Source organism: Zeugodacus cucurbitae, chromosome 6 (assembly GCF_028554725.1).
Source record: "Zeugodacus cucurbitae isolate PBARC_wt_2022May chromosome 6, idZeuCucr1.2, whole genome shotgun sequence".
Taxonomy (NCBI): Eukaryota; Metazoa; Arthropoda; class Insecta; order Diptera; family Tephritidae; genus Zeugodacus; species Zeugodacus cucurbitae.
In genome coordinates this window covers 35,826,534-35,851,210 of record NC_071671.1, presented here as the reverse complement: position 1 = coordinate 35,851,210, position 24,677 = coordinate 35,826,534, and the positions used below count along the sequence as shown (strand labels likewise).

At 34.2% G+C, this 24,677-nt stretch overlaps 1 protein-coding gene across 10 annotated transcripts in view; it reads right to left on the bottom strand.

The window, feature by feature from the left end:
- LOC105218986 (protein apterous) overlaps positions 1-24,677 on the bottom strand; it is a 75,176-nt gene that overhangs the window by 30,795 nt on the left and 19,704 nt on the right. For 2 of the 10 annotated variants that reach the window (XM_054235148.1, XM_054235144.1), the window contains exons 2-3: positions 20,403-20,702; positions 17,575-18,012 (exon numbers count right to left, since the gene is read on the bottom strand). The exons of 2 other annotated variants lie outside the window; for them this stretch is intronic. In XM_054235148.1, coding sequence (XP_054091123.1) covers positions 17,575-17,613 — 39 coding nt within the window. In that variant the 5' untranslated portion in view covers positions 17,614-18,012; positions 20,403-20,702. Of the gene's footprint in view, positions 1-17,574; positions 18,013-18,970; positions 20,379-20,402; positions 20,706-24,677 lie in introns of those variants that run through there. 6 more of the 10 variants (XM_054235145.1, XM_054235146.1, XM_011194890.3 and 3 more) reach the window with 6 other exon arrangements.

Below are 24,677 nucleotides of genomic sequence, written 5' to 3'. Positions count from 1 at the left end.
CAAGACGAAATATCTCCTGTCATCAAACAAACAGTCAGCGCACTCGCGTCTTGGCTCCCACGTCACTGTTGACAGTCATAACTTTGAAGTTGTAGATAATTTCGTTTATCTGGGAACCAGCATTAACAACACCAACAATGTCAGCCTTGAAATCCAACGCAGAATCACTCTTGCCAACAGGTGCTACTTTGGACTGAGTAGGCAATTGAAAAGTAAAGTCCTCTCTCGACGACCCAAAATCAAGCTCTATAAGTCGCTTATTATTCCCGTCCTGATGTATGGCGCTGAAGCGTGGACGATGACAACATCCGATGAGACGACTCTTGGGGTTTTCGAGAGAAAGGTTTTGCGCAAGATTTATGGTCCTCTAAACATTGGCAACGGCGAATACCGCAGACGATGGAACGATGAGCTGTACGATTTATACGACGACATTGACATAGTTCAGCGAATAAAAAGACAGCGGCTACGCTGGCTAGGTCATGTTGTACGGATGGAAGAAAACATTCCAGCTCTGAAAGTATTCGATGCAGTACCCGCTGGAGGAAGCCGCGGAAGAGGACGACCTCCACTCCGGTGGAAAGACCAAGTGCAAAGTGACCTGGCTTCACTTGGTGTTTCCAGTTGGCGCCAAAAAGCAAAAAGGAGGAATGAGTGGCGCGCTCTGGTGGATTCGGTTATAATCGCTTAAAGCGGTTCCTACGCCAAATATATATATATATAACTACGATAGGTTGAGTGTACGCGCAATTTTAGTTGTCAACAAGTAAGGAAAGGCTAAGTTCGGGTGCTACCGAACAATTTATACTCTCGAAAATTATTGATGTAATTTTATTAGAATAACACACAATTTGACCCATGTATTCGGCATAAAGTCCAATAGAACAACGAAAATCATCATATATGGTATATGAGGCCTGGTGTAATTCCTAAACCGATTTCACTAATTTTCCCTAGCTAAGATATCTAAGATATTAACCGATATATGCGGAATAAAGCCCGCACAAAATTAGGTATATGGGAGCTAGGGGAAGTTCTGATCCGATTTTAATAATTTTTGGAACAGAGACACACAATTAGGAGAAAAAAATTTCCTCTGAATAAAATTAAAATATCTGAAATATTTGCTTAGGCACTGACACCCAGTTCCCCAAAATAATTACATCCAAAAATGCCCCTTTCTAGTGCAATCCCTTGTGCCAAATTTTACTTTAATAGCTTTATTTATGACTTAGTTATGGCACTTTATAAGTTTTTGGTTTTCGCCATTTTGCGGGTGTGGCAATGGTCCGATTTTGCTCACCTTCGAATGGTGTCAAGAAACAAGTGTTCCAAGTTTCATCAAGACATCATTATTTTTACTCAAGTTACAGCTTGCACAGACGGACGGACGGACAGACAGACATCCGGATTTGAACTCCACTCTTCACCCTGATCATTTTAGTATATATAACCCTATATCTAACTCGTTTAGTTTTGGGTGTTACAAACAACCGTTATGTGAACAAAGCTATAATACTATCTTTAGCAACTTTGTTGCGAGAGTATAAAAATTAGATGTAAAAATTGTATCTTAATTACTTATTTACTTTGTGTTTTTGCTTCACGCTAACGCTCGAGAACGGCTGGACCAATCTTGATGAAATTTTCATAGGTTGTTCGTTGTGGATCGGTGAAGGTTTAGAAATAAAATAGAAAAAAGCCATATAATTTTCCTGAGGGAAAGACGGAAAATTTGAAAATTCCAAACAATGACTTTTTTCTATACAATTTTCTTTAAATTATTTTTTTAAATATGTTTTTTTCAATTCTATCTATAAAAAAAATCGTAAAAGTCGGAAAGTGGCAAGTGGCAACAGGGAATTCACAATTGCAATTGAACGATGACATCTACAATGAAGCATTGGTTGATTGAAGATTTGTGTTTGATTATGAGTGGCAAAGTGATTGAAATTCATATGTCAGCGACAAATCATCAAATCAGAAATGTACTGAATCGTGAATGTGAGCGGCATGTGCATACGGCAAAATAACTTTGGAACAACAAGTACAAATATAGGTTCAACGCTACTAGAAATTGGAAGAACGGCACATTCGGCACTGAAGCTTCCGGCAAAGATGCAAATCAATGAAACACCTGTTTGCAACATTTCAAAGCAATCAGTTATGGTAAAGTGTTGAAGAATTGTAAACTGATAATATGATGACGAGCACAATGGCTCACAAATGGTCTCTAGAAGCACTTGACAGAACAATGAAAGATCTGCGCTATATTGACTTAAACTGGACGATTTAAATTCTGGGAGATTTGTGCTCATACAAATCGATCGATCGTGTTGAAAATGAAGACGAAACCGTGAATTATCCTGTGGAATTGCAAAATTTTTTGAATTTGCCTGGCTTGGCCCCGTATTATTTGATCATCGACTGATTGTGACGCAGCTTTCGAATAATGTGATAGTTGCAAGAATTTTGAATAGGGACTTACAAGGGGACAGAATGCTTGATTCCATGAATTCCTTTGAGCTCCAACGATTTGGCATTTCAGTTAAAACGTATTCCGTTTCCAGTGAGATTTGCATTTGCGATGACAATCAACAGGAACATAAAGAAAATGTTGTTTATGAAGCTTTATATTAAAAAAATGTAAAAAAAAAATCGAAAATAAATGTTTTTCAACACAAAATAAATTCAACTACATTTTCTTTTCAAAAAACACACAATTTTACGCTGGATAACGTCTGCTGGGTCAGCTTGTCTATATATACATATGTACATACATACATATATAACAGGTAAGGAAAGGCTAAGTTCGGGTGTAACCGAACATTTTATACTCTCGCAATTTATTGAAGAAATTTTATTAAGATAACTCACAAATTTAACCATAAATTCGGCATAAAGTTTAATAGAATAACGAAAATCGTCCTATATAGTGTATGATGGCTGAGGTAATTCCTGAACCGATTTCATTCAATTTCACCAGCAAGGTACACTATATCCAATACTATACGGGAGCTAGGGAATGATATTTTTGCAAAACCTATAATTATGTATATGGGAGCTAAGAGATGTTGTGACCCGATTTTAATAATTTTTGGAATAGAGACACACTGGAAGAAAACAATTTCCTCTGAATTAAATTGAGATATCTGAGAGATTTACCCATATTTTCGGTTAAAATTTAACCTTAGGCGCTGAGTTCAACATGTTCGATATCTGGGGCCTTGAAAAGTTATAGTCCGTTTTCGACAATTTTTTCACAAGTGATGCCACAGATCATATACTGTATTTGTGTAAAGTTTTATTTCGCTATCATCATTGGTTCCTAATGTATATGTTATAAAGTGAAGGATTCAGATTGAATTCAAAAGTGAGTTATAAAGAAAGTAGTCGTGGTTGTGAACCGATTTCATCCATTTTCCACACATATCATCAGGGTGTCAATAAAATATTATATACCGATTTTCATTGAAATCTGTCGAGTAGTTCCTGAGATATGGTTTTTGACCCATAAGTGGGCGTGGTTATTATCCGATTTCTTTTTTGGACTGTATAAGGAAACGGCGAAAAGAAATGATTGCAGAAAGTTTGGTTTATATAGCTTTATTGGTTTGCGGAGTCACGCCCACTTTTCCAAAAAAATTACATTCAAATATGCCCCTCCCTAATGCGATCCTATGTTCCAAATTTTATTTTTATAACTTTATTTATGGCTTAGTTATAGCTCTTTATGTGTTTTTGGTTATCGCCATTTTGTGGACGTGGCAGTGGTCCGATTCCGCCCGTTTTCGAACTTAACCTTCTTATGGTGCTAAGGAACACGTGTTCCAAGTTTCATTAAGATATCTCAATTTTTACTCAAGCTACAGCTTGCACGGACGGACAGACGGACAGACGGACGGACGGACGGACAGACAGACATCCGGATTTGAACTTTACTCGTCACCCTGATCACGGTATGGTATATATAACCCTATATCTAACTCGTTTAGTTTTAGGACTTACAAATAACCGTTAAGTGAACAAAACTATAATACTCTCTTTAGCAACTTTTGTTGCGAGAGTATAAAAATGAATTGCTGTTCGTTAGTCTCGCTAAAACTCGAGAACGGCTGAACGGATTTTTCTTATCTACATATGTAGGTCTTGAAATGTTCATGGGGGTCTATGAGGAAGGTTAAAAAGTTCGAATAATTGCCGGGAAAACCCTATCCCATTTCTTTTTCCCAAACAAACGTTTTCTAAAACAAGTAAGGAAGGGCTAAGTTCGTGTGTAACCGAACATTTTATACTCTCGCAATTTATTTATTTAACTTAATTAATATTATATAATGCACAATTTGACCCACATATTCGTCATATATATTATATAAAGTCCATTGAAAGTTGGAAACCCTAATATTAGGTTAGAAGCACCGAGGACCTCATGTTCGATATATGGGGCCTTAAACACCTAAGGTCCGATTTCGGCGATTTTTAGAATGGGGCTGCCACACTATTAACACAGTATTTGTGCAAAGTTCTGCACCGATATCTTCACTAGTACTTACTTTATATATTGTTAAGTAAACGATTCAGATTGTCTTCAAAGTTCTGGTATATAGGAAGTAGGCGTGGTTGTGAAGCGATTTGGCCTATTTTCACAACATATTATTGGGATGTAAGGAAACTATTACAAACCAAGTTTCATTTAAATCGGTTGAGTAGTTCCTGAGATATGGTTTTTGACCCATAAGTGGGCGATGCCACGCCCATTTTCCATTTGTAAAAAAATCTGAGTGCAGCTTTCATCTGCCATTTCTTATGTGAAATTTAGTGTTTCTAACGTTTTTCGTTAATGAGTTAACCCACTTTTAGTAATTTTCAACCTAACTTTTGTATGGGATCCGATTTCTTTCATTTTTGGACTGTATTAGGAAGTGGCTAAAAAAACGACTGCAGAAAGTTTGGTTTATATCGCTCTATTGGTTTGCGAGATATGTACAAAAAACTTAGTAGGGGGCGGGACCACGCCCACTTTCCCAACAAAATTACATCCAAATATGCACCTTCATAGTACGATCCTTCATACCAAATTTTATTTCCATAGCTTTATTAATGGCTTAGTTATGGCACTTTATGTGTTTTCGGTTTTCGCCATTTTGTGGGCGTGGCAGTGGTCCGATTTTGCTCATTTTCGAAAGCAACCTTCCTATGGTGCCAAGAAATAAGTGTGCCAAGTTTCATTAAGATATCTTAATTTTTACTCAAGTTACAGCTTGCACAGACGGACGGACGGACAGACAGACATTCGGATTTGAACTCCTGATCTTTGGTATATATAACCCTATATCTAACTCGTTTAGTTTTGGGTGTTACAAACAACCGTTATGTGAACAAAACTATAATACTCTCTTTAGCAACATTTGTTGCGAGAGTATAAAAATGTACATACATATGTATGTGTATGTAAATGATTTGTTGTTCGTTAATCTCGCTAAAAGTAGAGAATAGCAGAACCGATTTGGCTAATTTTAATCTTTTTTCTAAAAGAGTGCCTATGATTAATTGATGAAGGCTATCAATGATGGAACAGTTGTGGAACTGTGAAAACGTTCCTGATATCATTGATGTTGACAAAAATACGATCTCAAAATGGCATCGCGTTTGCTCTCGCATCTACTGGAATTGCTGCAACGCTACTAGAAGTTGGAAGAACGGCACATTCGGCACTGAAGCTTCCGTTAAACATGCAAATCAATGAAACACCTGTTAACAACGCAATCAGCTATGGCAAAAGTGTTGAAGAATTGTAAATTGATAGTAGGAGATGAGTTCAATTCTCTAGAAACCCTTGACAGAACAATGAAAGATCTGTGGAATAATAATCGTCGCTTTGGTGGCGTAATAATACTGTTAGCAGCTGAGTTTTGACAAACACTTCATCAAACAAGTCATCGTATTTGTGGCTGTACGTGAAAACCACACTATTAATAACATTAAATATGTAAAAAACACATTACAAAACATGTATATGTTTTCCTTTTGACAATTCTCAGCGCATTAAATGTCAAAAATATGAAAAGGCACTTAAAAGGGTAAAATTGCAAACAATTTTGTATTTGTTGCTGAAATATTACAGACATTTAAGCGGGAAAGGCACTTAAGCGGGCAATTTTATATGTAAATTTAGAAAAAAACAACAAGTCGCAAAAAATAGGGGCACTTAAGCGGGGATCACTGGATTCTTTCGTTCGTGAATGAAGGGTTTTGTTTAAATAAATTATAAACGAAAATAGCGTACACTTTTTCAAAAATGTCGATTTTTGATTTCTCAAAATTTAGTTATCCAACCAAAAAAATTATTAATTTATTTCCAAATTAAACTAGTCATTGTTAATATAAACAACACCTGGAATTTTCAGAACAATCGGCAAAATAGCTCTCGAGAAATCATGCTCACCGTTAAGGCAGTTTTCAAGAAATAGAATTTCGAATTTGGTTCTATAACTCCAATCGCGCTGTCATTTTGATGTCTTCGAATTTTTCGGCCACACAAAAGGTATATAACCCTTTAAGTGGATTACAAACACATCTATTGTGACATAGACCAGCCGTTAACGGCTAATTTTTTAACTAGTCATTTCACCAATGACTGGTAATGCAGAGTCGCACCGCTCGATTGCTCTCGTAGAGTCATTGCAATGTAAAAATCGTTTGTCAAATAACATTGCGAGTAATCGGGCTGGGACCGGTACTAATGATTAGGAATTAGTTATATCATTAGATGGTATCGAACTATTAGATGGTATCGAACTACAGGGTTCTGTTGCTACCGTCTCGCATAAATTCGCCTTCCTTTGCTTTAAAAATACATATGCACATATACTATAAGATAAATGTGCACCTATTTCAAATAGTTGGAAATTCAAGTGCACGCACCGTATTATGAGATAGTGCAATTATAACTGAAAAATATGTTTACCCCAGACAGGAGATTCTAAATTTGGAAGTGTCACATCATCGCATTCGCGGTGACATTTCTGCTCATTTCGTGTACGAATTTACGTATTTTTGAGCAATTAATATTCCAGATTTCATTCCATTTTTTGTAAGGGCTTATTTGTAAAGCTTATTTCAATTATATATTTTCAAGGGAGTGTATTTGTATATATCAATAAGTAAGATTTACATATGGGCATTTCCGCCAGAAGGTCCACCACAGACAAAATATTAAACATTATTAGAATTACAAAGTTTTTGCATATTTTCATAGGAGAATATTTAAATTTATTTATATTAAATTAATTTAAAATTAATTCATAACCAATTACGAGATATACGAAAGCCAAGTCGCATAGGAGCTACTTTTCTCATTTCGATTTTTCTACTGCATTTGTTTTTTCGTCAAAATTGTTAAAGAAACATATCATGTATAATTTTTTGCTTTGTGTAAAACCTTTATAACGGTACAAAGAGCAAAATAAAATTCATAAGAAACCATGCGATTGCAAATAACTGTAAGTTTTTGCTCTCTTATTATTCTATATTTTAATGTCCCGTGCGACATCAAAAAACAACACTTGTTCCCACTGCATCGCAAATAAAAGCAGCAAGCTCGCCAAATTTTGGGTATAAACAGTAAATTTTTATACAATTAAAATAAAAAAAACCTTGTTCAAAAATCAGAAGATTTGTGGTTTTGGTAACTACTTAAAATTGGTCCCGTGCGACATCGTAGGAGTGGAATTTTAAATTTGAAAATTTTTGTTTTGTTTTATAAAATTGACTTAAGTATGTAAATATATACATTTACATTAATTATTTACATATGAGCAAAAACCGCACTTTAAATTCCACTAACTAGCTATTTAAATAAATTTTGGTGAAAATTATAGGCTTACAAATCAAAATAAGAGTGCTCATTTTAACAATGTTGTCAGAAGAAAATCGTTTGCCTTTAAAAGTGACAAGTTAACGCACGACATATTATTTTCTTGATAAATCTCTTAACTAAAATTAAGAAATCATTTAGTTGCTTTTCTAAAATATTTTTTTTTTAATGTAACTGCTCTCAGTTTAAAATCAAATTTATATTATCAAGCCTGATTGATTTTATAAAATAATTAAAATAGTCTTCATTAGAATATAATTTTTTTGCAAGGAGCCGTCGATGGAGTGGGAGCAGTTATCAAACGAAAAGTCTAGCAGATAACGAAATAACGAAAAATGTTTATTCCCGAGGACAACATTTTCTTAAAAAACTGTATTTTACATTCATAATACTATTTTCATTTCATACTATAGACTTTTTGTTGTGTTTCTCTTTGGATATTGGTTAAAATAAATCAATAATACATTTACTACTTTTTAAGCAATTTTATTGGACTTGTTGTTAAATAATTACGTATTATAACAACAAAATCAACATAAATATTATGATGGAAAAAAATGTCCCGTGCGAATGTGATTAATAATTAATTAAAAAAAAACTATAAATTATTTTTCGATGAAATTCATATCATCTTTAAAGGCCATCAATGCGCAACATTTTACAATCAAAAACATTTGAATATTGCCTCACAATTCGCTGAAATCGCCGTTTGAATCGTTGTCCCCAAAAACGACTTTCATTTTTTGTCCCGTGCGAATGCCTTGGTTTTTTGCAATTATCTTAAAAATGAAAACCGTTCCAAAATCAACCTTAACACTAAATGTAGGGCTAATGAAGAGCTATTAAAAAATCCTACTGTCAAAATTAAAAAACATTTTAGTTCATATTTTATTTTAGTTAAAAGGTGTACGATTGTCGCGTTCGACATGGCGGAAATGCCCATATGTATGATTTGCATAAGCGAGTCTAGTACGGCAAATTTAATTTTTTAGCAGTTAAGACAGTTTTGTCTTTGTGGGCTATTTATGAATTTCCAAATTACTGAAAAGTTGTTAGTTTTCCGATTGATAAAACAGCTCAGCTAACAATAAAAGCAGTTATATTGCTCTGGACTTAGATTCTATGTTACAAATCACGGAGATGGACAGCAATGTTGCTCAGAAATCGGTTAAATCAACACGGTTTAGAATCTTATGATACAGACCAGATACAAGCATATACATATGTATACAATTTTGCCATAATCCCTCGTAATATGTGCCATACTAGCCAATTGACCGTAACAAAAATACTATATTTAATTGACTTTGCGATATATGTTATATTGGTTAATACCTGTACTGAGGGTCTCACATTACAAGTAACTTTAAATGTGAAGAAGTTTATCAGTAGCCACAATATTATTTATTACAGAATAAAATCGATATGATAATATAATTATTAATGCAACTGTTTTAGCAACATCAAACATAAACAATAAGCTGTTGTCCTCAGAATTCACAAATGATGGAATAGAAACGCCACACACACTTATCGATGCAGTAGGAAAAGAAATGGCTACAAATATTGATTATGGTCAATGTGCTATGAAATTTAAATATAAAATTTTTCTTATCAATTTTATGATTTTTATATTGGGTATGAAGATGTTAGGAGAACATGTAGTCTGATTCCCCAATCGATGCTTAAAAATAAGATGCTCAAATTTTTGGCATAAAATTATAATACGCTTCGAAAACATTCTCAATCAATTTGATTAAAGTAACTCCCACATTGACTAACATATTCAGTATAAAGTAGGTAGTGCGACAGACCAAAAGAGAACTGAGATGAACCCTGAGGACGTCAAAAAGAGGCTACTACGGACGGAAAACTAAAAAAAAAACAAGAAAAGGTGATTTAGATTGATATCTATGATACTCTAAAGATATAAAAATATGTTAAGAGTACTTATAGAGTATAAGGAAGCTCTCCCCTTGGGTGATCCGTGGATTAAACATGTCATTAATCAATATGAGCAATGTTACAGACAGGACGGATACACATACAACAGGAAATTATTCCGTTCCCTCGTTCATATCTTTTAGATATATTTAATTATATATATATATTTTAATAGTTTTCAATTTTAGTAATAATCGCTTTCTGCTGCAAGTTGTGCAAATGTTTTAATATTTACAGTTTGTTACTCGATATTTATGGTAAAAATTATGCTATTTATATAATCATTGCTACATAAATATATTAAATTTAAATATTCTTATGTACATATATACATACGCATGTTCTAGAATATGGAACATTTCAACAAGTAAACTCAAACATATTGAACAATATATAAACAAGTTGCATGGACGTGTAATTTGCATTTCTATGTGTGATATATCTTTTGGAAAGCTTAAGCTTATCGTTTGGTATTTTTAAGTATAATAATTGTTTTCCTACAAAGATTGTAATTAAAACTTTAAAGTAATAGAGATATGAATTGCGTTATTATAAATATACCTATTTCCCATATACCTCTTCTATTGCACATATCTTCGTGACTTAATTTATAGAGAGCCTAGTATCAAAAGTAAATGCAATCGAATGAAATAAATTTAAATTAACTTCATTATAGTGACTTCGAACTTTCTGCAAAATTTATACCTTATATAAGGCCTAACAAAAAATAAATACTTTGTTTTTCAATAAATTCTGTATCTCGCGTTGAATAGGTGCCATCGAGTGCTATATGACTTTTGTACATTAAAAAAAGTTTGGACAGTTTTGTGATTTCTTGACTAAATATTTTTTGGACGTTACCTACGGAACGTATCGTATGATTCCGTCGAGAGTAATGGTAAGATTTGGATATATGTTTTTTGACTGGAAATCCCATCCTAACCCGGACCCTTTTTTGTACCAATTTGAGTGAATTGGTTCTGAACAATTTATTGTATAATTTAGACTTCTTCAATAATAATTTGAACTACTTTTAATAACTTCCAACGAGACCTTTATATGGAGCCACATCCCCTCCGCACTATGATCCTCAGTACAACTCTTTATTCACACAACAGTTTGTAACTCCTAAAACTAAATGAGTTATCTATCTATCGCTGTTCTGATGACGCGCAGTGTATAGAGTTATCAAAATAAGCAGAAACAAAAGACGAGTTGAAAGCCAGATGTTTGTCTGTACGTCTGTCTTTCCAACTGTTCGAGTAAATGATAACTTAAATCAAAATTGAGATATTTTGATGAAACTTGGCACTCTGAGAAGGGTTGTGGCGAAATCGGACAATTACCATGTCCACAAATAGATGTCAACGTAAAAGCTATAACTAAGTCCTTTGGCATTTATTTTTAAATATTGCCTTTTTCAAATGGTCAGATGGTCCATCCGTTGAGTCCAATTTTCGATGACTCGTTCGATCATTTCGACTGGTAAATGGCCAATGACATGCGTGATGTTTTGCTCCAAGGCATGAATTGAAGCGGGATTGTCCGCATAGACTTTATACTTTACATATCCCCACAGGAGATAGTCTAACAGTGTGATCTTGGTTGCCAATCGGCCGGCCCAAAACGTGAAATGTGAAATGATCTGCTACCCGAAGTGTTCTCCCAATAAATTCATTGATTGATGTCTTGTGTGGGAAGTCGCGCAGAGATCACGAGCTTCAATTTCGGGCATCAAATAGTCGGTTATCATGGCGCGTTAACAGTCGCCATTGACGATTACGTTCTCACTGGCATCATTTCTGAAGAAATATGGACCGATTATTCCACGCGCCCACAAACCACACCAAACTGTTGTTTTTTCTGAATGAACTGGCAATTCTGGAATCTCTTCGGATTGCTCTTCGTCCCAAATGCGTAAATTTTGCTTGTTTACATACCCATTGAGCCAGAAATGGGCCTCATCGTTGAACAGAATTTGGCGCGTAAACGCCGGATCTTCTTAGAACTTTTCCCATAGCCCATAGCGCGAAGCCGCTTGGGAATATCAAACGATTTTCTTGCACGTTCTTACACAAGCTATATTTTGTACGCTTTCAAAATAAGATTTCGATGTAAAATGCGCCAAGTCGTTCCATACGTCAGTCCGAGTTGCTGCGAACAAAAATAGACTACTTGGATCACCCGATCGAAAAGATGGTAGACGGATGGACGGACTATAAGTCTTAATATATGAGATATCTTAGCAAAATGAAATGAGCGTGAAATCATATACATACATATATAATGTAGCTTAGTGGGAAAATGAGTGAAATCTATCCAACAATTGCTCCAACCCCCATCTATTACATATAATAATTTAGTTATTCTAGAGGACTTTATGCCAAATAGAAGTATGGGACAAATTGTGTGTTATCTTAATACAATTAAATAAATAAATATAGGAATGGGACAAATTGTGTGTTATCTTAATAAAATTAAATAAATATGTAAATAAATTTCGAGAGTATAAAATGTTCGGTTACACCCGAACTTAGACATTCCCTTCATGCTATAGATAAATTTTTGGCTTAGTTAAATACTCAGTATATGTTTACCAAAATCATATTTTAAAAAATGTTTATAGATTATTTCGTGGGTGACTTGATTTTCAAGTATGAATTAATTAAATAAAATGCCGATTTTTCTTTTCCATAATATCACCACTTTTTCACGAAATTGGAATGGGTGAAAGGATATATTAACCTGATTTACTGGATCGAGATGATTTTTATACTCTCAAAGTTGCTAAAGAGAGTATTATGGTCACACAACGATTGGTTGTAAGTCCTAAAACTAAACGAGTTAGATATAGGGTTATATATACCAAAATGATCAGGGTAACGAGCAAATTCGGATGTCTGTCCGTCCGTCCGTGCAAGCTGTAACTTGAGTAAAAATTTAGATATATTGATGATGACTTGGTAGACGTATTTCTCGTCACCATAAGAAGGTTGAGTTCGAATATGGGCGTATTTGGACCACTGCCACGCCCATAAAATGGCAATACCCGAAAACATATAAAGAGCTATAACTAAGCCATAAATTAAGCTATGGAAATAAAATAAGGTACGAAGGATCGCACTATGAAGGGGCATATGTGGATGCAATGGAAGTGGGCGTGGCCCCGCCACCTATTAAGTTTTTTGTACATACCTCGTAAGCTACTAACTATATCACGGAAACTTTCTAGAGTCGTTTCTTTTTGGTACTACCTTACATATACAGTCAAAAAACTAAGGAAATCGGATTATAACCACGCCCATCTCCCATTCGAAGGTTATGTTGAAAACTACTAAAAATGTTTTAATTCAGTAAGGAAAACCACCTGCACTTAAAATGGTATACACAATTTTAAATGGGCGTGGTTCCGCCCACTTATGGGTCAAAAACCATATCTCGATCAATGAAATTCGGTTCATAATATCTTCCTAGCTTCCCAATGATACGCCTACTTCCCATATGCCAGAACTTTGAAGTCGATCTGAATCGTTTACTTTACAATATATGTACATACATATAAAGTGAGCACTAGTCAAGATATCGGAACAGAACTTTTCAAAAATTTAAAGAGTGGCATCGCTCTTCTAAAAGTCGCCGAAATCGGTCCATAAGTTTTCAAGACCCTATATACCGAATATTAGGACCTCAGTGCTTTAAACAAATTTTGTACCGAAAATATAGGTAAATCTCTCAGAAATTTTGAATAAATTTAGAGGGAATATGTTTCTTCTAATAATATGTCTCCGTGCCAAAAATGTATGAAAGCGGTTCATAACTTCCCCTGGATCCCATATATCTAACATTAGGGGTTTCTTGCAATGGACTTTATACCATATATATGCCGAGTTTGTGAGTCAAATTGTTTGATATATTAATAAAATTAAATAAATAAATTATGAGAGTATAAAATGTTCAGTAAAATCCGAACTTAACCCTTCCTTACTTGTTTTAGTTTATATATTATTAGAGTGACATCAATGTATTTGTATGTAACTAGTTTAAAAAAAGTGTTGGCTGCTACAAGAGTTTTTAAAGCTTCTTCTTCACAACCTAAACCTATGGATAATTTCAAAGTACCAGGAAATTCTCATTTTAAATTTTCCCGCTGAGAATATTTAAAAAAAAAATGTTCCCCTTCCCAGGTTGGCACAACTGTCAGCCACTATTCTGTCAATTTTTATTGCTATGTGTCATTTAGTTTGTTTTCGGCGTCATTAGGTACAAGTCAACCTTTTGTGTGCGTTGCGATTTTTACTATGGAGTATGTCGTACTCGAAAACCCATGTCTCGTCACCAGTTATGATGCGTTCGATGAACGTAGGATCGGAATTTACCGTTCAAGCATGTCTTCAGCCATCATTCACTTTTTGAAGAAAATTCAGATCTTTTGGCACCAATCGCACTGCGACTATCCGCATACCCAAAACATCAACCAAAATATGACGAGTGGTCTCATACAATTGAGGCATGTCTCATGGGGCTTTCTCTCGCAAACTATAATGACGATTTTCGAGCACCATTTCCTTTATTTTGTCGACGTTTTCTTCAGTTGAAGAGGTCGAAGGCCGTCCTGAACGTGGCAAATCGTTCATTTTTTCTCGCCCCTTTTTGAACGATTTATACCGATCGTAAACTTGAGTTTTCGACATGGTTGAATCACCAAATCCGACGTTTTGGCACAAGAAATTTCGTTTGAAACACAAAATTTAACACAAAAGGTTGACTTTCTCCTATTGACGCCGTAAACAAACTAAATGACACATAACAATAAAAATTGAATAGTGGCTGACAGTTGCGCCAACCTGGGAATTTTTTATTTTTTTTGAAATATTCTCAGCGGGTAAATTTAAAATAAGAATTTCCGGGTACTTATTTGACAGAATTTATTTGCTTTAAACCCCCATTAAATTCACTAGCTTAGAGACTTTCGGAAATGTTCAAATCAGACTGTTATAATTATATATATTAAACGCATCGCAATCTGAGGAGAGAGTATTTCAACTCACCGTTTGAGTGAAGATGGATTTTTGTGTCTTTATATAAATCACATCCAAATAACAGTGGCATTAGGTTCTGATAAGCGTCTGATTCAACTGCATAAATGCACGGAGTGAGTAATTCAAAATGTGGCAGACACAATAACTAATACAAATTTACATTTTTGGCAGCTGTAATATTTTCCCCTTTTTCCACGCATAAAATGGAACATGAAAGCATAGTATCCCAAATGGATATGCAGCGAGAGGAAGACCCAAACGATGATCGATCGTTCTAATGAGTACATCATACTCTTCTTTATATGTACCGTACGTACTGGAAGAAGCGAGCTGTAAGCGACTTATCAGCAAAATACTCATTCTTTAGTTTATAATGATAACATTTAACCTTAGCGCGAGATAACGGAAAATTAATAAACACAAAATGCAATTTGGTTTATAAATGGGAAAGGCCATGCTTAGCTGGGCATTTTGCCTTCGAGAAATATTGTTTCTGTGCAAAATATGTGATTTTGTTATAGAAATATAAGTATAAAATATTGGAAACTGAAATTTTGAGAGTTATGTCCAATTTTGTACCCAGTTTTTTAATTTATATAAACGTTAATAATAATCATATGTAACCAATGAAGATGTTAATTTATATAACATAAAATTAATCATCTTTGAATTAAATCATATCTATTGCTTCTCTACTGAGCGGTTGAAATTTTATTATATTCGATGTATGTACTTCTAGAAGCGGTACACTCGTTCAGACCAAGATTGTTTATGACTGGTTTTACGCTCTCTGCACTGTTGTTGAAATTGTCGAATATTTTCTTCGAACTTCGTAACCAGAACGCCACTTAAGCTTTTGATCATACAATTTTAACATAAAATCAAGCATCAAAACTGTCCTTTCTTCTACCAATATGTTATTTCAATGATCTTATTGGTAACAACCGTAGTGTAGTGGTCATCACCATGACTACGCGGCAGCAGGGTACAATCTCAGTTGAGATCAGCATAAAAAAGTTATTTTCTAATAATGGTTGTTTCTTAGCACTCCAAAAGAGGAGTAGAGCTCAACTAAACATACAAAAAAGGTGTTTTGAGTTTATAAATTAAAATTTTGCAATATTTGTCCACCCATTATTTAAAGTGTTTAAGCTTAAATTACCAAAATTAGACACACCCACAGAGAGAGAACGTACTTTTCGAAATAGCTGTAATATCTACTAATGAATCTGACGTGTTTTCACTTTCTTTAAATTAGTAAAGAAGCCGATAAGCCTAGTCTAGACGATATATATATATGTATATATATATATATATATTCTGCCAATAAACAGTCAGCATCTTATTCCACCCAATACTTATGATAAACATTAGGTTTATTATAAATATATATGTATGTATTATATATGTATATGGACGTATTTAAAAGAATTTCTGGAATCAGAGAATAAACACTGGTTTTTGAGTGTGAATAAGGGTAGCAATGTGTGATTATAAAGGGGTTTTCAATGAGAGCACTACAAAAGTTTTTTAACTAAAACAAAAATGGTCAATGAAATTCTTTATTCCTTGTGAAAGTGCATTCGTATATTGTCATTATGTCTGGCACGCTTGCAGAAGTCCAGACGGTGAACTCAATTTTCGACGGTTTTCAAGCATAAATCGACCGATACCGCTGCAACTTCATGTTCGATAATCGTACGATGTTCATCAATCGTCGCTGGCTTGTTGGCATAGACCATAGACTTGAAGTAGCCCCACAAGAAATAGTCTAAATCGCACGGCGAAGCGGCCAATTGACTGGGCCATTTCGTGAGATAACACGTTCGCCAAACTTGGTTTTCAATAAATCGATTATGACATTTGTGTGTGGCTTGTGGCGCCGTCCTGTTTGAACCTCATATTGCCCAAGTCCATATCATCAAATTCGGACCAGAAATATTTGGTTATATATCATTGAGCGGTAGCGATTCCAATTCACAGTAAAGTGCCGGTCTTGATCATCACGGAAGAAGTACAGTCCAATGATGCCGCCGGCCCATAAACCACATCAAACCGTAATTTTTTCGGGATGCAATGGTGACTCATGGAGTACTTGTGGATTGCTGGTAAACAACATAAACTTTTGAATGTTGAAAAGTCTCGATAACAAAACTTACGCGGCATGAACATTTGATGATGTTTGGGGCAGGTTAACAATCAGTAAAAATATCAGGTAACATACACTCACACACAGAAGTAAACATACGGTAACGATTCAGTAGTAGTGGTTTGTTCAAACTAATTTATTCAAAGATAAAACGTTAAAACGCTTAATAAATTAATTTGAACAAATTGAAATCTAAAGTAAAGTTTTTATTAATTTGTTTTAAAATTTGGCAAAAATCGTTACCGTATGTATATTTATGTGAGTGTGTGTATGAGCCCATCAAATTGATAACTTGTTTTGAAAAAATCTCAATGAAATTATATAACTTAACCGAAAATATTTTTGTTATGTATTAAATTACATCCCTTTACTCTATCTTAAGGTTCTTAAAAAGTTTTATTAATATAACATTATTAATTATATAATAAAGTGGTCATAAATAAAATGGAATGGAAGCACAAAATCTCCTTTTTAATTTTACTAAATATATAAACTACTGCCATTTTTGTGCCATTTTTTTTTCAAAAGTTTCAAACTCTACCGAAATAGTTATCTAACAAACTTACCCAATGCATCACAGGGCGCTCTTCGGTGCAGACGCCCATGTGCGTCTTTTGGAATATCTCAAGGTTTGCTGTCAAGTATGCTTAATAACTGAGTTAATGCTCGTCTTTTCAACAGAACCACAAAAATAATTCTCGTACTAAAGTGTGATTTTTCCACTACAACTGAATCCACGTAAAATTTCGAGATGTGACAGCTGACACCTCTGGTAAATTGTGGAACTGATTTTTCAGATACCCAAAACGCTGTTTCATTCATCCAGGCTTTTTAACCATCAATATATTGTGAGTATATTCGATTTATGTATGTAGTTTTTCAAAGTAACAAATTTCACTTTCAAACACTTTGACTTGCGGCGTCGTCTCACTGTACGAAACACTTCTTCTGGCCCAGTTTATCCACGTTTTTATACCTTTGTAGCTGGGTTTTTAAGTGGTCCCCTGATATATATTAATAAATATAATGCAGACAAAAAATTTAAGAATAACTCTATTAAATAACTGAGTTAGAGCACTCTTGCGAATTCTTTACATGTTGAAATTAACGACGAACAAACGGTTTGATTTATTTAACTCATGTCACAAAGCGAATATTCTTTTTAATCCTCTTATTTAATTATGCACCTACTGTTTGGAATTCTTGCCATTCAAATTGGTTTATTTTTATAAACAAACAAACACATACATATGTACATACATACGTATTGTTAATATTGAATTAAAGTTCTCCTTGGGTTCCTTTAACCACATTAACTATTTTAATAATTGATTTTTTTTGCAAATAGCAATGAGTATATGAGTCTGGTGTCACATCTCACTTAAGAATAATTACGTATATATGTATGTATGTAGGTGCGTTAGGCAAGCAGAACCATGGCACTTCCAGGCGGGCTACACGAACCTAAGTGTCTAAATGTAAGCGTTACTGTCAGCTTAAAATTCATTTAAGGTACATATTAATTTATGACTAGACCGTCCTGGGCGCCTTCGCTCGAACCGTGCGCGGATTTCACTCAACACCAATAACAACAACCGCGGTAGCGTCGATTTAAATTGGATTTTTCAATGGCAGATGCTGACTACTATAACATTAGCTAAAGGTAGACCCTGCCGACTGGTTGTATTTTTCAAATAAGATTTTAATCAGTGATAAAATGTCATTTTTATATTTATGTATGCATATATGTATGTACATATCTATGCTAAATAAGTAAGATGTGACTTTCGTCATTTCAACTTTTTAGTTAACAATAAACACATATACTTTAGAAAAATCTATAAATTCGAATTTCATTGCTTTTTATCGTTATTAAACCACATACAAGTAGGCACTACCATCATTTTTTATAATTGTATGTTTTCCACTCTCAAAACGGCACACATTAGCATTCCGGCTCACCTTTTGAAGTTAAAATATTCGAAATAATCGGGACAGAATGGTGTAGTCACTATAAGCATTACTAATGCATGTCTATAATGATTAGCGCATATGCTTTATATTCATATACATATATGTATGTACACTTCATTATTTTGTTAATAATTTATTTGTTTCCACTAATTATTTTGTTTGTATTTACGTATGTGCATATAATATTTTGGATAGATTGCGGCGGGAATTATTTTTTTAATATATTAATCAACGCACAGACACACGTAGCCGATCACACACCCACGGCCGGTTTCTTTTACGCTCAAACCGTTTCAATGGTTTCAAAATACACTGGCGACCCAAGCTGGACGTTTGAAACTGATTTGTCGTGAGTGGTTTTGGGACGTTATGTTTGACTACCGTGATTCGATCGTTTCTGCGGTGCGTTGCGCTCGTTAGTCGGGGCTATTCAAAACACGGTACGGAGAGCACATTCACAATTTCGAACTCAATTCCATTGTTGAGTCATGCGCGCAACACTACATAAAATTCCTCTAGTTCACCGTTCTTCGAATGTGAGACGACTAATGCTTGTGCGGCACTTTTTCTGTTTTCTGGCAGTGACCAGCTATGCAATGAGTGAAACCAATTTCAGCTCAGACTGGCCAAAAGATAGCTATAGCATTCGCACACACAGTGCAGACATATAGACGTCCTTTATTTTTGGAATCGCAAACGATTGGTAATATTGTATCACTACTTATGGCTGCTTTTATACTATAGACCTTAAATGCTATAGATCTATCTTGCTTGCACGTATGGTACTGCGGTTCTTAAGGGAGGAAATTAATTTTTGCAAACTGCACAGAAGGTTATAAAGCATGCCATATTAAGTCACTGGTTTGCTTGAGTGTTCACATTAATTGTGAATCGATATGTGCGTTTATCGCTTTTGATATTAGGGAGGCGTGGTGTTCGTTCTGTCGAATGTGCTGAGTGCCAGTAAGGTTGAGCAAGTTCACTCATTCAACGTATTATTGCCAACGAAAGGCGGCTAAAGTTTAGACTCGTCTGCATCTACTCATTCCTGTTGGTGTGAACGACTATGACTGAATTGAATTGAACACACAAATGAATGTATTGGGGCTTACATCTACATGGGTGTATAAGTGCGTGCATATGTATATATGCATATAGAAATGTATATGGATGTGCAAAACATTGCAACCCCAGTAATCACAATCGGCCTAAGATGTTTGGTAGCAAACAGAAGGTAGCAGGTTGTGGGCAGAAGCAGCATAGGTATGAATTATGCAGCAGCAGCAACTGCTGCGGCACCATTGCCACCGGTGATTGTGGTGGCATCATTTCTTTGACATAGCAAAGAGGAGACATATAGACGTTGTACTGTTTCTGTTATTTGCGTTGTTATCGGCGTTGTTGGCTGCTGAATACTCACCCACTTATTTTTATTTGCACTTGTGCATTTACCTATGTAGGTACTTATACATGTAGCTATATTTAATTTTTTTATTTCTCTTAATTTTTCAGCATTTTGTTGCTTTTTGCGATTTTTTTACAATGTCGGTTTCGCCACTGCTGCCATTTCTGATTCCACATCCACTGCCCCTATGGGGTTCATGCGTTCCCATAACAATTGTTGTTGCCGCCTATACTCGTAATGCTGAAGCTTGCCAAAAGGTACTGACATCACAATCGTCGTTCGCCCGTGTTGAAGCTCTTGTGCGATTGACGATGACTACTTTGGCGAATGAAAGGAAGAAATAAATATGTACATATAAAAAAGCGAAAAAGTGATCGAAACATACACAAACTGCAATCAAAGTCAATGCAGAAGCTTGCGTATATTGCTACATATAAAATTTTGTATTTATTCATACCGGTTTTCTTAGAGATATATGTACACATATAAGTACATATGGATATAAATACTTTCATGGATGTAAAAATCAGTAGGTTCGCCATGCTTTCTTAGTATTTCCTACTTCATTTGAATGGAACGAATTTTTTATTTCATCATTTGATCGTTGAAAACAACGTTGAAAATAAAGTATCGAATTTATATTGTTAAAATGACCATATATTGAATTCATACTAAAATATTGATTTGCACCCATTCGAATACAAATCTTCTTTAAAGAACTTAAAAAAACAACAAAGGATGAAATTATTAAAAATCTACATACATATATATATAGACATGTACATACAAACATAGCGGCCATCGTGGAATAGGGAGTTGAGGACTGCACTAAAAAATTCCCCAGTCCTTTACGAAACTGTCATTCAACATAATCATATAATACATAATACATACATGCTATAATATATATATGGATATGTATATACAGTATACTCTCGAAAAGTAAATTCTCAGAAAGTAAATAATCGCGGAAAAGTTAATCACCTTTAAGATTACACATCCACCTCGAAAAAGTAAATTTTTTAATTTACTTTTCAGAGGGTGTGATAAAAAATTCGAAACGAAGCAAGCAGCGTTTTTTACGATGTTGTAAAAACACTTACTTTCTTGTTTATCGCGTCTTTTTAGTAAATAAACTCTCCTACTTGATCCACTGGTTTAAAAATGAAAACGATGCAAATCAGGTGTCAGACTTTTTGAATTGTCGTACAAAAATGGTCAGAAAATATATTGCAAAAGAAAAAAAAAACAAAAGAATATTCAAGATTTTTTCTCTTCATAGTAAATACATATGTATGTATGTAAATGTAAATTTGTTTTTCATGTAAATCCATATGTTTTATTGAAACAAATAAATGAATGGATTTTTTAAGTTTAAAAATGCATTTAATATTATAAAAACAGATAATTTATGTATATATTTGGAAAAGTAAATTATTCGAAAAAGTAATTTACCCAAAATACCAATCGATTTACTTTTCGAGAGTATACTGTAGTATAATGCACATATATACTCGATTTCCTTGGTGCTTACACTTTTGCTACATCTCGATCGGAGTTCTGGGGTACCTCTTTATCTACAAAGTCTTAAGACGCTTTCGAATGAATTCGATGAGAAAGGCTTTCATTACATAAATGCTCTATATTGTTTGAAACCGGAATTTTATTTAAAAAAAGGACTAAACTCACAAAGTGCTTTCGATTGGAACATTAACACAATCGTAAATAGTCGAGATAAGAGGAAAGTCATTTTCTTTGACAAAATAATCGTTTGAAGAAATTTATAAAAAATCAAAACTTTTGCGAAAGGGTTGTAAAATGGAGGAAGAACATGTTGTTAAAAAAAAACAAACACATTATATATGTTATATATCCTGTATAAGTTCAATGTTAGTATTATTTTTATGTTAAAATATTCAAAATTGACACAGTACTAAATGTATTCATCAATTCAAGAACCAATATTCATACATATATACATACGTCCATTTGTATACGCAAACTTTTCTATTTTTAGACATCATTCGATTTATAGCTAATTAGAAACTAGCCGAGAGATTATTTTAAATCTATCTATATTTATTAAAAATTATGATAGTCCATGATAATTAATATAAGGTCCATCGGAAGTTTGATACGACTTTTCAAACTCACTTTATCATTTATTTATGGATATGTATACCGATTTTCACCATTTCGACACTGATAATGCTTTCACTTTCCCACAAAATAGAATCCAAATATGGCCCTTCCTAATGATATCCTCTGTGCCAAATTGCATTCATTACTTTATATGTGACTTTATAGCTTTTAGGTTATCGCCATTTTGTAGTCGTATCTAACGCGTTTTTCTTTAGGTGTTACAAATAACCGTTATGTGAACAAATCTATTAATCTCTCAACAACATTTCTCTGTGCAACATTTTGCGTGAGTATAAATAAGCTTATAAGAAAAAAATGGTTATAAGCAAGATTTTTCAAACACTAACATTATTGATACCATAGGAAAATTATTTTTTTACCAACAAAAATCACAACAGATCGCAATTTTTGAACAGGATGAATGTTTCGACGAATTAGACAAAAATTAAATAATTCATTATATACCTTCTTCTTCTTCTTAACTGGCGTAGAAACCGCTTACGCGGTTATAGCCGAGTCCACAACAGTGCGCCACGCATCTCTCCTTTTGGCGGTTTGGCGCCAATTGGTAATACCAAGTGAAGACAGGTCCTTCTCCACCTGGTCCTTCCAACGGAGTGGAGGTCTCCCTCTTCCTCGGCTTCCACCAGCGGGTACTGCATCGAAAACTTTCAGAGCTGGGGCACTTTCATCCATTCGAACAACATGACCCAGCCAGCGTATTATATACCTTACATTCATTATATTCAGATAGTGAAGTTAAAGGAGTTACTCAAGAACCACGTAGGGAAGATGTGCATAGAGCACTTTCTATCTTTACGGAGCTTTTGGAAGTTGGTGATGGAAATATTTTTAGTATCGAACAAATTTAGTAAGTGTTAAGGGACAAAGAATTCGTGCAACAAGAAATTTACTAATATTTATTTCAAACTCGTTGCTTACACTTTTAAGAGAGTGTAAAACATATGTAGATATATTTTTAATCTACCTTAACTTTATTAAAAAAAAAAGGTTTAAGAGTGAACACAACCTCATATGAGATAGCGGAACGTCATGTAGTTTGACATTTTTATTATTACGCGATATAAAGTAAGACGTAATTTATGATTTTTGCAAGTTTGGCTGTAATTTTTAGCAAAACTTACCTAAGCGTTTTAGAAGTGTTAAATAGTGATAGTTTAATATTTGATATTGCATTCGATAAGAGGAATTGATATTACTCAAGTACGAAAAAGCGAATTTATTATTATTAAAGTGGTGAAATAAATATGCAAACAAAATCTGCTGAAGTCAGTGTGGGGCGCATTTGACAATTTACAATGGGGCAGATTTGACTTATGTATGTCAACGGCAACATGATTTTCTTGGAAGAAATCCTGGCATAAAAATAACAATGTATGATGTGGCCGAATTAACTAATCAACCTTTCCAAATGGCATTTTCGTCCGCAATATTTTAAAGAGCTTTGAATCTAGTGGTATCTACCCACTCAACACACAGATTTTTGCAGACGAAGACTTTTTATTGGAGATATCTACAGAAAATGATGCTTTACCTGAGGCTCAGGATGACACTAACACACCACCAACCGCATCAGTAAGTAAGCAAGATAAAAACAAACTTAAGAACTTCACTCCAGATGCTTTGAGACCAATACCACGTTTGTGTCCAAAAGAAGCATCAAACAGAAGTGGAACATCACGAATACTGACAAAAAACACGACAAATAGCAAAAGTTACTAAAAAAGAAAACCGTCGTGGACGACGTCTGTTTCAAAATAAAAATTTCAAGAAAAACTCTGAATTTATAGATTGCACGCCGTCTGACGATAGTATTTTTAATGAAGAAGAACATGAAGATTCTTCAAATTATAAATTAAGTGATGACGAAGAGTTAAAAGTTGGACACTACGTTTTGGTTAATTTTGGTAAATACAGCAAGAAATCTTCTTTTTACATTTAGAGATCAATAAAAACAAAAATTTTGAAGAAGTTTGCTGTTTAACTGGAGAAATTCTACTCAAAATTTACGTGTCCAATGTTCCCCTTATAAAGTCAAACGTACCCCGTATAAGGGGCATATTTGACAATTTGGGTCTTTTAAAAAAAAACTTGAATAAAAAAGTATTATGGTAATTTTTCTAAACT